Genomic DNA, 12,554 nt, shown 5'->3' with positions numbered 1-12,554 from the left:
CGTGTCTAGTTATGGGCCACCCTCTGCTTCGTGACTTGACGTAAGATCCTTGAGAGGGCTTGTCCATCGTTTCGTCCCAGAGCCCCCAATGGTATCCTGCGCAAGAAGCAAGCACTCAGTGTGTGATTATTTAATTCAGCCAAATGAATTCTTGAGCAGTTATCCTCTTAGAACTGGTCACAGCTCCCACCCCTTAGGAATAATATCCTCTCCTCGTAGAATAACCCACATGAGGCTTACCTATGGCACGGGCTTTTGTAATAACCATTTGAAAAAACCAGTATTTAGGTTCTGATCTTTAGAACTTGATTATTCTTTGCCTGTGAAAGTTTGTGGGTATTTGCAAAGTCATTAGCACCTAACATTCCTATATGTGGTGTCACGGCCAATTTTTCCAAATGCCCAGCTCAATGACCTGGAGAAGAAACATGCCATGCTTGAAATGAATGCCCGAAGTTTACAGCAGAAGCTGGAGACTGAACGAGAGCTCAAACAGAGGCTTCTGGAAGAGGTGAGTGTGCAACACCTGGCAAGTAGAGCCAGGTGGCATCTCAAAAGTGAAAAGTCATTGTATTCAGGTGGGCAGATCCAAATTACGACGTTCAAATTTCAAAGTGGGAAGTTTTGAGGAAGAGGGAGATGGTCACCGAATACTTCCTGAAAGGTGTTTAACACATTAAAAGAATGTGTGATGGTAAACCGACTATAACTCAATTAAAAATAAAATTTAAAAAAAAAATAAAGGAAAAAAAAAAGAATGTGTCATGAAGGCCAGGGAGCCTCTTTGTCATCATGGCCTGCCAGATGGTGCTTAACTGAGCAACGCTGAGTTAAACTGTTCTTTAGAGATAATAACCAAAGTGTATTAAGTTTGCAGGCTGATAGACCCATCCATGCAAATTAGCTTTGTGCACAGGGCAGAGGCCTGATCAAATTATGCTGAGTGCCAAACTTCATGAGGACTTTTGAACATCCAGTTAATTCAGTTAAAAAAAAAATTACGCCCTACTTTTGAGACACAAAATGAAAAACTCAAATTGATCGCCTAAGCTGATCCATTCCTTATGTTATTTCCTGTACCTTTTAGCAGAATTCTGAAACTCTTTCAATTGATGGCTACTTCCCACTCCCAACCAAAGCCCTCTATGTTGAATCCCTGATAACTTGGCTTTGTTCATTAGAATTGACTTATCAGGGCAAATGCACTTTATAAAGATATTTAATGAGAAGTTGAACTCCAGGAGTGTTCTGTTTAACCCACAGTGAGACTGTTGGTTGAATTAACCAGATTCTCTCCTCTGGTTAACTGAGGCTTTGTTGTGTGATGCTTGTAGCCCCAAGGGGCTCACTGGTACGAGTAATATTGCTCTGCTATGAAGCTTGAAAAGTGTGGTGGAAACTTTTTTGCAGGTAAGTATGAAATGTTTTATAGGATGATGCTTTAAGCAACACGAGTGGGAGTTTGGGAAACTTCTGGACGTGGATGGCGTGCTGATGCACAGCGTGTGAAAGTATTTGATGCCACCAACCTGTATGCTTAAAAATGGTTGAAGTGGTAAATTTTATGTTATGTATATTTTACCACAATAAAGAAAAAGGTTTTAAATAAAGTCAATTACACACACACACACACACACACACACACGAGCAGTTCACCAAAGTGCCACTAAGAACATTATAATAGAAATTTAAAAATCTCCCAGGTGGTCGCAGAGAGAATGGTGGTCTTTTCTCTGGAATGAACAGGCAGTGTCCCCACTTTGGGCACAGGTGGGGAACAGGAAGGACAGAAATAATCAGTGAGCTCGCCTGTCCTCTTTTCCCTCCGAGGAAGGAGAGTTGGCCTTGCCAGCTCAGTACTTCAGTCCAAGGTTACACGGTGAGTCAGTGACGAGGCTCGGAATAGAAGGCTGGAATCCTGATTCAGGCCCCTCGTTCTCACTTCTGAAATGACACGGGAGCATTTCCCGTCTCCCAGTCTGCACTCACAGAGGGACTTCTGAGCACAGACATCTGGCTGACACTGAATTTGGGGCAGATCTCACCGACGGTCAAGACCATTAGGAAACAGAGAACGATCTTTATTGTCCAGAACGCAGCTGGCATCCCTGCTTGTGGCGGGCGCTCAGGAGGCCTGTGACCGGGCTCAGCCTCCCTGCCCTCCGCCAGCCACGGGGGCATGTAACTGGGGCCAGAATCAGAGCCTCGGGGTCGGGAAGAATTTCTGCGTCACTTAGTCCAGATTCAGCACTTGCGCCTCCTTTTGCTTCATCCCGGCTCCTGGAGGACTCGCTCAGGGATCTTTCTCCCAAATCTTTTCTCTTGGGCCCAAAATGGCCTCGGAAGCTTTTTCGATGTGGTTAGTCTGGTGGAAGTAACGCCAGAGCCGAGAGTCCTTTTGCTAATCCTTATCAAATTAACCCCCGTCCAAGTACAGCATCCCTTCCCCAACACTCCTCCCAGGCGCGCCGCGCTGACCCTCGGCCTCAGTGCTCACAGGGACCTCGGACAGCCCAGCTCGTATATCCGGCAGCTCTCGTTCTTGGAAAGTCCTTTCTCATTCTGAACTAAAGCCTATGACTTCCAATTATGGGTTCAGTTACAGTGAAACACTTGAGAATGGGGAGTAGTCTGGTATTTCCAAGCGAAATAGGAGATTAATAGTGGTTACTAATCCCATTGCTTGACTAGTAGTCAGAATAACTAGTGTTTAGTTAGCACTTACTGTGTGCTAGGTGCCTTTCCCAGTATCTTCCTCCTTGTGACCCTTCTGTGAAAGAATTTACTTTTCATTATTTCTGTGACAGTGGAGTTGATATCTGTACCTCTCCTGCTCTGAATCACCCTCTTTCTTCTAAATGAAACATTTCAAGTCCCTCCGTGTGAGGGATGTTCTTTTCTGGTAGATTTGTCTTTCCAAAGGGCTTCTAGAAGTCCCTGTGGTTTTTAACAGCACAGAACAGTGGGCCTTCTCCACTTCCATTCTGGGCTCTGAAGACCTCTGCCAATGACCCGGGCTCTTTGGGTGGCTTTAATCAGACCACTGACACCCACTGATCTGTTAAATCACCACCTTCCCTTATACAAGCTTTTTTTTTTTTTTTAAACATCTTTCTTTACTCTGTTGAAATTTTAAAAGACAGCATCCCATTAAACCTTCTCCTGGGTGTGAGCATCCTTCCAGCCACCAGCATCGTCTCGCGCTCCGGTTCGGTCATCTGGTTCCTCTGTGCTTTTACTCCCAGCGTCCTGTCCCTCATACAGTTGGCGGTCAGATCTGAGCACGTAGCCGGAGCCCTCCTTTCAGTCCAACACTGACCAGGAATAGCCTCCATTTACGTCTCTCGGGGAAGCATGTACATGGTTTTGTAAACCATTTCATTGAGCACAAATGTCACTCGTACTTGTTTCTTATTATAGTAAACAAGCAGCCTATTTCTTGGAAGGCTGATGGACAGTTGATGTGTTTCTTCTAGAGAAATATTTTGGGCCTGGCTGTCACCGAACAGATTCTGGTCCCTAGCGCTTGTTTCTCTGTTTCCTGCCTAGTAATTAGTGTTGTTCTAAAATAGTGGAAAGAAACGAAAGAGGGTAATTTGCAGAAGTAATCACTTGTGTGCTACAGGGGACGGACAGCACCCTGTTAGAGGTTCTCTTGGCTGTTTTTTTTCCATCTTTATTTCCTCTTGTGTTTTAGGGGGTCCTGTGGTTTGATTCAGAAATTCCAGGTCACACACACAGGGCAGGTGATCGGAAGTTAGTATCAGTGTCTCTTGCTTTATGAGGACTGCTGGGGAGAGGCTGGGGGGAGTGGGCTGGGGAGGGAAAGGCAGATGGAAAAGTGAGAGGGGCACCCCTGACCTGGACGGAGGGAAGAAAGAAGGACAAAGGAGAGAGCACTAAAATTCATCCAGCACGTGCCGTGTGCTGGGCACTGTGCTCCGTGCGCCCCCCAGGGGAGGGCGCTCCTTCACCCACTTAGAGATGATGAGACTGGCTCCGAGAGGTGCGGTGAGCTGCCCGGTCACATGACTAGTAATAGTTAAAGTCAGGATTTGAACCGGGGTCTGGAATGTTCTAAAGCCCAGGTTCTCTTCCACGACACTGATGCTGGGGGGAACCAGCTGTCTCTCGAGAGGAAGGGCAGGTGAGGAGTAAAAGCGGGAAGGCACACGTGGGTAGGTGGCGAGGTTCTAGCAGACTCCGAGGTGGTCAGTAGCTCTTGGCCTGCCAGCGCGGCGAGCGCTGAGGTTTGCCCTCGCCTGTCGGCAAACCCTGGTGGGGATGGTGATTGCTCTTTGCTCTCTGTCCTGAAGTCTGCGGAGGGTCCAGGCCACCAGCGGAGGGAGTACTGGAGCCACAGCTAGTGTGGTTAGACTGTAACCCGCAGGATGGATGAAATGAAGTGGTGTCTTGTCAGGATAGCTGCTCTCTCCTGATTTGTAGAAACAGAAGCACTTGGGGAAAGAGAGCTATTAAACCAGTATCTTTCAGAGGCTGCTCTATTTTCTGATTGACTTCCATTATAAAGAGTTGGAGACCGGTTTCTAGCACACAACTATTTCCCATATACCAAACAGAATTATTTTCTCCCCTTGGGTTTTACTGACACTTGTTCTGAATCTGGGATCTTCCTCCCCACACTGTGAAAATGTCTCCCACGATTGTGGTTATCGTGTGCTGGGTGGTCCCGCACCACGATGAGGCATTCTTTAAGTTAGAGGTGGTAGGATTCCCCTTTGTGTATTCCATGCTGAAAATCACAAAGTGATTTCTCTTAACGGCAACTGAGATCTTCAGAACAAAAAATAAGAACAGACTGCAATTTAGCCATCACGGCATTAAGTCGCACTGCCTTTGATGTCTACAAAGCTGCTCCACACTCTTAAGTACCAAAATATTCCTAAATGTCAGTCCCACTGGGAAGGCAGACCCACCAGTCTGGACTCCCTGGGTTGGTGGGCACCCTGTGAGTTGCTGGCCATTGGAGATTTCTGTGCCAGTTCTTTTTCACTGTGGATGCATCATTTTGGAATTGAAGACAGTTGGTAATTCTGGAATGAGCCGAACTTTGGGTGGTGTGTTGGGAATTAGTCTGTAACAGGGGCAGCATGGGCACCAGCTGCACTGCGTGTGGTCTGAAGCCTCTCCCGGCCTCTCTCCCCACCAGCAAGCCAAACTACAGCAGCAAATGGACTTGCAGAAGAACCACATTTTCCGTCTGACTCAAGGGCTGCAAGAAGCTCTAGACCGGGCTGACCTGCTGAAGACAGAAAGGAGTGACCTGGAATATCAGCTAGAAAACATTCAGGTGAGAACTGGTGGAGGGACCTTCCTTAAAGCCTGTCTGCAGAGGCCAAGCATGCCTTCCGGTCAGATGGGCAGGATCATTGTGCAGTGTATTTTATTATGAAAATTTTCAAGTATTCAGAGAAGCTGGAAAACTTCTTTAACAACCATCCTCTAGATTCTGCTGTTCACCGTTTGCTCTTTTTCCTTTTTCACTTATTCATCCATACATCACTCCATCTGTTTGTTTTTTGTTTTTGGTGGGGGTGAAAGGTGGGCAATAAGATTAGGACTAAGTGAATAAATCCTGACCCAGTGTGGCTTGTATTGACTTTTTCACATGTTAGCGTCGCAATGGCTTTATTTTTTATTTTCTTAAAGAACCAAACCTAAAGTGTGTTTCTTTTGGTGTCTGAGGTTGTTTATGTTTTCACAAATTTTAGGTTCTCTATTCTCACGAAAAGGTGAAAATGGAAGGCACTATTTCCCAACAAACCAAACTCATCGATTTTCTGCAAGCCAAAATGGACCAACCTGCTAAAAAGAAAAAGGTGGGTTGGAGGGTTTGAAAAGCGGGGAGTTGACAGTTTTTGCTTGAGCGTGATGATCCAGGAAGACCACTGTGGTAGATCCTCATGGGAGCACCAGCGAAAGCAAATGCACACCTTCTTGTTTGATATTGGGTTGAAAAAGAGGCTTTGAGATCATCAGAACAGCCCTTCAAGAGAGGATATCACTGTGCAGTCTGTGGCACACTACTCTTGTGTTCCTGGCCTTTAACGTTGTATTTGCCTTTCTCTATGAAGGGAGTGGTTTCCTTCCCTAAGCAGCTGGGGTCATGGAGGTAGCAGAGAAGAAGCTTAAACTCAGGTCAGCAGTCCCGCCTCCAGCGGGTTCTCTGCTCCCGTGTATGGACTCTGGAGAGACTACAGGTCACTTGTAGAGGGGTTCTTAGTTCACATGGATGGGATTCCAGAGGTACTAGTAGGTCATCTGTATGGAGTCGCAGAAAGATTCTCAGGTCACTTTTGCAGGACTCCAGGAAAACACCTGCTCGGTCCTTCTGATTAGCTCACGAAGAGACTGGGACCCAGAGAGTTGGAGTGACCTGCCCAAAGTGTCCAACTGGAGAGTGGTACCTCTACGGGGTACTTGCTCCATCCTTTAAAATGATAACAGACAAGTTAAAAATGATGACCAAAAGAGGGGACGATATAGCTCAAGTGGTAGAGTGCATGCCTAGCATACACAAGGTCCTGGGTTCAGTCCCCAGTGCCTCTTAAAAATAAAACAAATAAGTAAACCTAATTACCCCCCCCAAAAATGAAAAAAAATAAGTTAATAAATAAAAAAATGGCCAGGGTGATACGCAGGTAGACATGGGAAGATTTTTAATAAGCCCAAAGCGTGCTTCCCTGAACCACTGAAGCCCTCATACTGTGTTTGGCCAAGTGTTCTCAGATCAAGAAGGTCTCTGAGGAGCTTCCTTCCCAAGGCGCTCAGATGAAAGGAGCAGTGGCCGTGGTACAGGGAAGGCCTCCAATGGCTTGGGATACCCCGGAGTGGGCTGAAGGGCGGCTGCTCTCCATGGTCCTGACGGTCTCCTTACTGAAAGCGGGCGAGAGCAGCCGTCAGAAGCCGCCTCCTGCTACGTGGGGGCTGCAGGGGCGGGGTTTGCTTGCATGCTTGGTGACCGTGCTTGTTTGTGCTGATGATACTGATCTTTTTTATTTTAGCAGGGGACTGTTGTCTGATTATGTCACTTGATGTAGTTAGGGCGTTTCCACTTATTTTTTGTTGTTAATTTTTTTTGTCAGTCCCATTATCTGTTTTACTTTTTTCTCCCATGTACAATACACGTTCCATTTGCTTTTTTTTTTTTCGCATAAGCCCCTTGTGTTGACATCATTTTTATATTCCATTTTTTTGCTTTTTTTTTTTTTAAAAAAAAAACCAACTCATCTGCTTGTCTTGTAACTAAGCATCATGAGAGAAATTGAAGGGAAGAGTGATTTCTGAACCATCTCTCGTGATTCCATCCTCCACTTCCATTTTTTGAGAGTAAAGACTCAGGAAATGGCTCTCCTTCTTGGGAACGCTAAAGGAAGAGGTGGTGGCAGTTCAAACACCTTTAACCCTCTTGGTGAACACCTCCGCACCCCTGTTTTTCCCCAGCCGTCCGGGAGGGGCTGTGCCTCAGTCCCCCCGCCCCCCTTCACATGCCATTTTCCCTAAGTCCACTTACAGTGAGTATGCTCCTGGCTCTCATGGTTTGCTCCTCCCCAGCCAGAGTTCCTTCAGCTAGTTTTAAGTGCCAGTTTCCAGGAGTTAGGAGATATCTCTGTTTCCATTGCTAGGGTTTATTTAGTCGACGGAAAGAGGACCCTGCTTTGCCCACACAGGTTCCTCTGCAGTACAATGAGCTGAAGGTGGCTCTGGAGAAGGAGAAAGCTCGCTGCGCAGAGCTGGAGGAAGCCCTTCAGAAGACGCGCATCGAGCTGCGGTCCGCCCGGGAGGAAGGTAGGGCTCTCTCTACATAAAGTGCTGTGGACAAGGCAGAGGACCAATCTCGAGGAGATTGGCCCGGACTAGTTCAGCAGCATCTGTGGTTCCGGCCCAGATACCCCAAGTCTGAACAATTCACGGCATCCTTGGCCTCACCAATGGGGCACGATGTGTGTCCTTTAGGTCTCGGGTTCTGGACAGCCAGCCCTGGAGCAGTCCACTCGGCGGGGTGGCTCTCGGGAACCCAGCTAACTGCAGGGCATTGGACTGGTCTCTCCCCAGCTGCCCACCGGAAAGCCACAGACCACCCGCACCCATCCACGCCGGCCACCGCGAGGCAGCAGATCGCCATGTCCGCCATCGTGCGGTCACCCGAGCACCAGCCCAGTGCCATGAGCCTGCTCGCCCCGCCCTCCAGCCGCAGGAAGGAGTCTGCAACCCCCGAAGGTGCGTTCTTGAGGGGCCATGGGAGCTGCGTGGACATTGTTGGTAATTGACTAGGAAAGGCAGACAGTGGGTAAAAATGACCAGTAATAACACTCAGGGATAAAGAGGAAGAAGCAAGCCCTCTCCCCACCCCACTGCCCGTCCCCAGAGCCAGCCACTGCACTCTCCCAGCGATTGGGTCTGCACGTGACCCCGTGTCTCTTATTCATGTATCTTATGTAATTATATGTAAAGGGTGCAAAAAAATAACCTGTTTTTCTCAATCCTTTTTTCTTTCGTAAATATCACAGCACAGTGTGCTATACACTGCAGAACATCTGTCTTCGTTAAAATGTTATCTTAGAGGGTTTCATATTAACACATACGGATCGACCCCCTCCTTTTAAAGTATTCCATGGTGTGGGGGGTTTATGATTTCTTTCTTTCCCTCTTTTTTTTTTTTTTTTAAATGGACGTACTGGGGATTGAACCCAGGACCTCGTGCATGCTAAGCATATGCTCTACCACTGAGCTACCATCTCCCCTTCAATTCACCTCTTAATCCAGACCCCTGCTGATAGGCATTTAGGTTATTTCCAATTCCTTGTTTCCATACACACCTGCAGTGACCACCCTGCCCCTCTGTGGACGCTATGACTGTGGAAGTTCTTGGGAAATGAATCTCTGGGTTAAAGGTTATGTGCATTTTGAGGGTTGGTAGTTTGTGCCAATTTACACCAATGGTATAAGGAAAAGGTTTTCTTTGTGGTCTCAAAAGTACTCTGTTCACCTGGAGATGGAAAGGACTTAAAAAAGAAAAGCCAAGGAAGGTGGTCTGGACGGTCTTAGGGAGAGTGGAGGAGAACTGGGCTTCCTCACCACGGTGTCACCAGCAGACCCACGTCCGCTGTGAATCTTGGTGGGGTTTTGTTGTTGCTTTTCCCTCGGTGACCGTGTCATCTCGTTTCCTGTGTTCACATAACTGAATCAAAGAGCTTCACTGGTAAGTCATCAAAATGGTGCTGGTCACGCAGAGGAAAGAATCGTTTCTGGCCCCCCGGCCGCTGACGAGGCTGCACAGAGCAGCGCCCGGAGTCTGGGGTCCTCTGAGCACCTCCTCCGTGTGTGTGGCATGTTCCCAGTGGCATCCTGCATTTATGTTCTTTATCCCTTCAGCTTTCCAATACAGGAAGGGGGCGATGCTCTCTGGAGAACCCAGTGTGGACTCAGAAATGTGGATCCTGAGCGTTTCTATTTAAAGCTGCCTTTAACTACTTAGGTCACTGTTGAGGGGGGACCTTCTAAATGGGAAAAAAAAAATCAATCTTGTTCATTTTAACTGACTGGAACATAAATGTAAGAATCAGGTCTTTGAGGCTTAGAAGTTGGGTTTTATAAAAGGAGGTTATTCATGAAAGGACTGGACATGAAGGGAAAATTTTCAGTCAGTCTGGGTATCTAATAATTAGAAATTCTGTAATTCAGAATAGTGATTTTTTTTTTTAAAGCTAGATTCAGAATAGCTCCAGACACATGATCTCATCTGGAAAACAAACCTTTGATGACTAAAATGTTTACAAATAACTGATTTAGAAGCATATGCTTCTTTATGCTCACAAACATCTCAGCCACCATGTTGCCAGTCTCCTACCAGTAATGTGTTCTTAAATGAAACCTAATTCCTGATAACCAGATAATGGCAATTTTAATTTGATTCATTTAAATCTAGACGCATCTGTTAGTGTTAAAATAGTTTCACAATCTGTCACTAACGTGCTCTAATGGTTTCTTAACAGCTTTATTGAGATACAATTTACATACCATACAATTAATTCATGTGAAACATATAATTCAGTGTTTTTCAGTAAGTTCACATGGTTGTGCAATCATCACATTCTAATTTTTAAATATTTTTGGTTCCACCCCCTCCCCCCCCACCACCAAAAAGCAAACAAACAAACAAAAAATCCTATACTTACTGGCAGTCACTGCCCCTTCATGGAGCCTTTGTAACTATGGATTTGCTATTCTGGGTGTTTCCTATGAATGAGTCATACCCTACATGGCCTTTTGTGCTGGCTTTTCTCATGGAGTGTAATGTTTTTGACATTTATCCGTGTTGTAGCATTTATCAGCACTTCATTTTTTTTTAACAGCTGAATAATATTCTCTTGTGTGGATATCACACCTTGTTTATTAATCCACTGATGGACATGTGGGTCATTTCCAGTTCGGGGCTGTCATAAATAACGCTGCTGAGAACATCCGTGTACAGATTTCTGTGGCTCCCTGTGCTGTCTGGTTCTCTGGGGCATTGACCTAGGAGTGGAATGGCTGTGTCATACGGGAATTCTTTGTTTCACTTTATGGGGGACGACCAAACTGGATTCCAAAGTGGCTGCACCATTTTGCCTTCCCACCCGCAGTGAATAAGGACCTTCGTTCTCCTACACCTTTACCAACACTCACTCTCCGTATTTTTGATTCTAGACAACCCAGTGAGCATGAACTCGTATCTTGTGTTGGTGCTTATTTGCATCTCCCAAATGATGAACGGTGTTGAGCACGTCTTCCTGTGCGCCTTGGCCAGTTACTTACCTTCTTTGCACAGATGCCTATGCAGATCTTTTGCCCATTTTTTTAGTTGGGTTGTCTTTTTACTACATCTTATATCTTGCATTGTAAGACTTCTTTCTACAGTCCGTCCACAGGCTCCCGTCGCGTGGGGCGTCTTTTCACTTCCTTGATGGTACCCTTGCAGCACTCGAATGGTTTTTTAAAATTTTCCTCCAGAATTCAGCCGGCGTCTGAAGGAGCGCATGCACCACAATATTCCTCATCGGTTCAACGTGGGGCTGAACATGCGTGCCACGAAGTGCGCCGTGTGTCTGGATACCGTGCACTTTGGACGCCAGGCATCCAAGTGTCTTGGTAAGAGCGGCCGTTGTGCATTTGTGGGGGGACACCTGCCCGTCTCCACCTAAAATTCTGTCTGATGGAGGTGGGTTTTTTTTCTTTAAAAAAATTCCTCATCATTTGGTGCATTTTCACGCTTTTAGTTTCTGTGGGAGGACGCTGTTTTTCCCACTTTAGGGAGAGAGTTTATACATGTTTCAGCCCATGTTTCCAGCCCCCTGTGCGAAATGCCTTGGGCTTTGCGAATTTCCAGCCCCTTTCCCAGCAGGCTGTCTCTCCCACCCTGGGGCTCCAAGGGAAACATGCAAGTGTGTCCTTTACACCCTGGTTTGTGGCACCTGGGAGGAGCAGGAAAATGGGGTGGAGAGGGCGTGGCTGTCTGTGGGCTCTCCCCATCGGGCCTGGCCCCTGGGGAAGGTTAGGGGTCACCTGGCTGGTGGGACTGACAGGCCAGGCAGGGGGTCAGCTGGCCCAGGGTCAGCCAAGCGTGTTTTCAGGTTGTTCACTGGTTCTCCCTAGAATGTCAGGTCATGTGTCATCCCAAGTGCTCCACGTGCTTGCCCGCTACCTGCGGCCTACCAGCCGAATACGCCACGCACTTCACTGAGGCCTTCTGCCGTGACAAGATGAACTCCCCGGGTCTCCAGAGCAAGGAGCCCAGCAGCAGCTTGCACCTGGAAGGGTGGATGAAGGTGCCCAGGTATCGCTCAGGGCGGTTCGGGCCGGGGCCGGGCCGGGGCCGGTCGAGGCTGGCAGAACGTGGCACCCCCAGATAGGCCGCTTGGGTGTCAGGGTTTTTTCAGTTAAAGGCACTTGGGAAGCAGCAGGTGCAAGACGGATGCTCTGACCTCCCCCTTCCTCTTCCTGAAAGTAGGAGCTAAAACTCCCCCATAAAAGCTGCTCCTCCTCTGCCAGGAGGAAGGACACACTGTCACCGGGGAAGTCTGCCCGCAGCCCTTGTTACTATGCATGTCCTTCGCTCCCCTAGCCAGTCTCCCTTACATTCAGTTACTTGCCCACAATTACTGCTCTTGTTCAACCCTAGGGCCTGTCTGCTTTTCCGATCTTTGTTTTCTTGTGGAGACTCCCACGCACACGTGAAATAAACTGTGTGCACTTTTCTCATGTTCACGTGTCTGCTGTCGTATGAGTGGGCCAGCCCCACCACCTGGGCGGGGGGAGAGGCGCTTCCCTCCCCGGCTCCCACAAGGCTTCTCTGAAGTTTTCCGTGGAGGCATCTTGACCGGGATTCCCTCTCCTCCTCCCGCCTCCCCCGCCTGCTGCTGCTGGGTTCAAACAGCTCTTTTCCCTCTCCGCTTCCCCAGGAATAACAAACGAGGACAGCAAGGTTGGGACAGGAAGTACATCATCCTGGAGGGCTCCAAAGTCCTCATCTATGACAGCGAAGCCAGAGAAGG

At 47.6% G+C, this 12,554-nt stretch overlaps 1 protein-coding gene across 1 annotated transcript in view; it reads left to right on the top strand.

Moving 5' to 3' along the window:
- The window catches only part of CIT (citron rho-interacting serine/threonine kinase), a 148,041-nt gene that overhangs the window by 120,148 nt on the left and 15,339 nt on the right, over positions 1-12,554 (top strand). The window contains exons 28-35 of the mRNA XM_031442804.2: positions 407-511; positions 5,171-5,311; positions 5,733-5,840; positions 7,647-7,809; positions 8,077-8,241; positions 11,014-11,151; positions 11,656-11,836; positions 12,462-12,553. Of these exons, the coding sequence (XP_031298664.1) occupies positions 407-511; positions 5,171-5,311; positions 5,733-5,840; positions 7,647-7,809; positions 8,077-8,241; positions 11,014-11,151; positions 11,656-11,836; positions 12,462-12,553 (1,093 nt within the window). The remainder of the gene's footprint in view (positions 1-406; positions 512-5,170; positions 5,312-5,732; positions 5,841-7,646; positions 7,810-8,076; positions 8,242-11,013; positions 11,152-11,655; positions 11,837-12,461; position 12,554) is intronic.

Source organism: Camelus dromedarius, chromosome 31 (genome assembly GCF_036321535.1).
Source record: "Camelus dromedarius isolate mCamDro1 chromosome 31, mCamDro1.pat, whole genome shotgun sequence".
NCBI lineage: Eukaryota > Metazoa > Chordata > Mammalia > Artiodactyla > Camelidae > Camelus > Camelus dromedarius.
The sequence above is the reverse complement of the archived record's forward strand: the minus strand, read 5'-3'. Positions and strand labels throughout refer to the sequence as shown.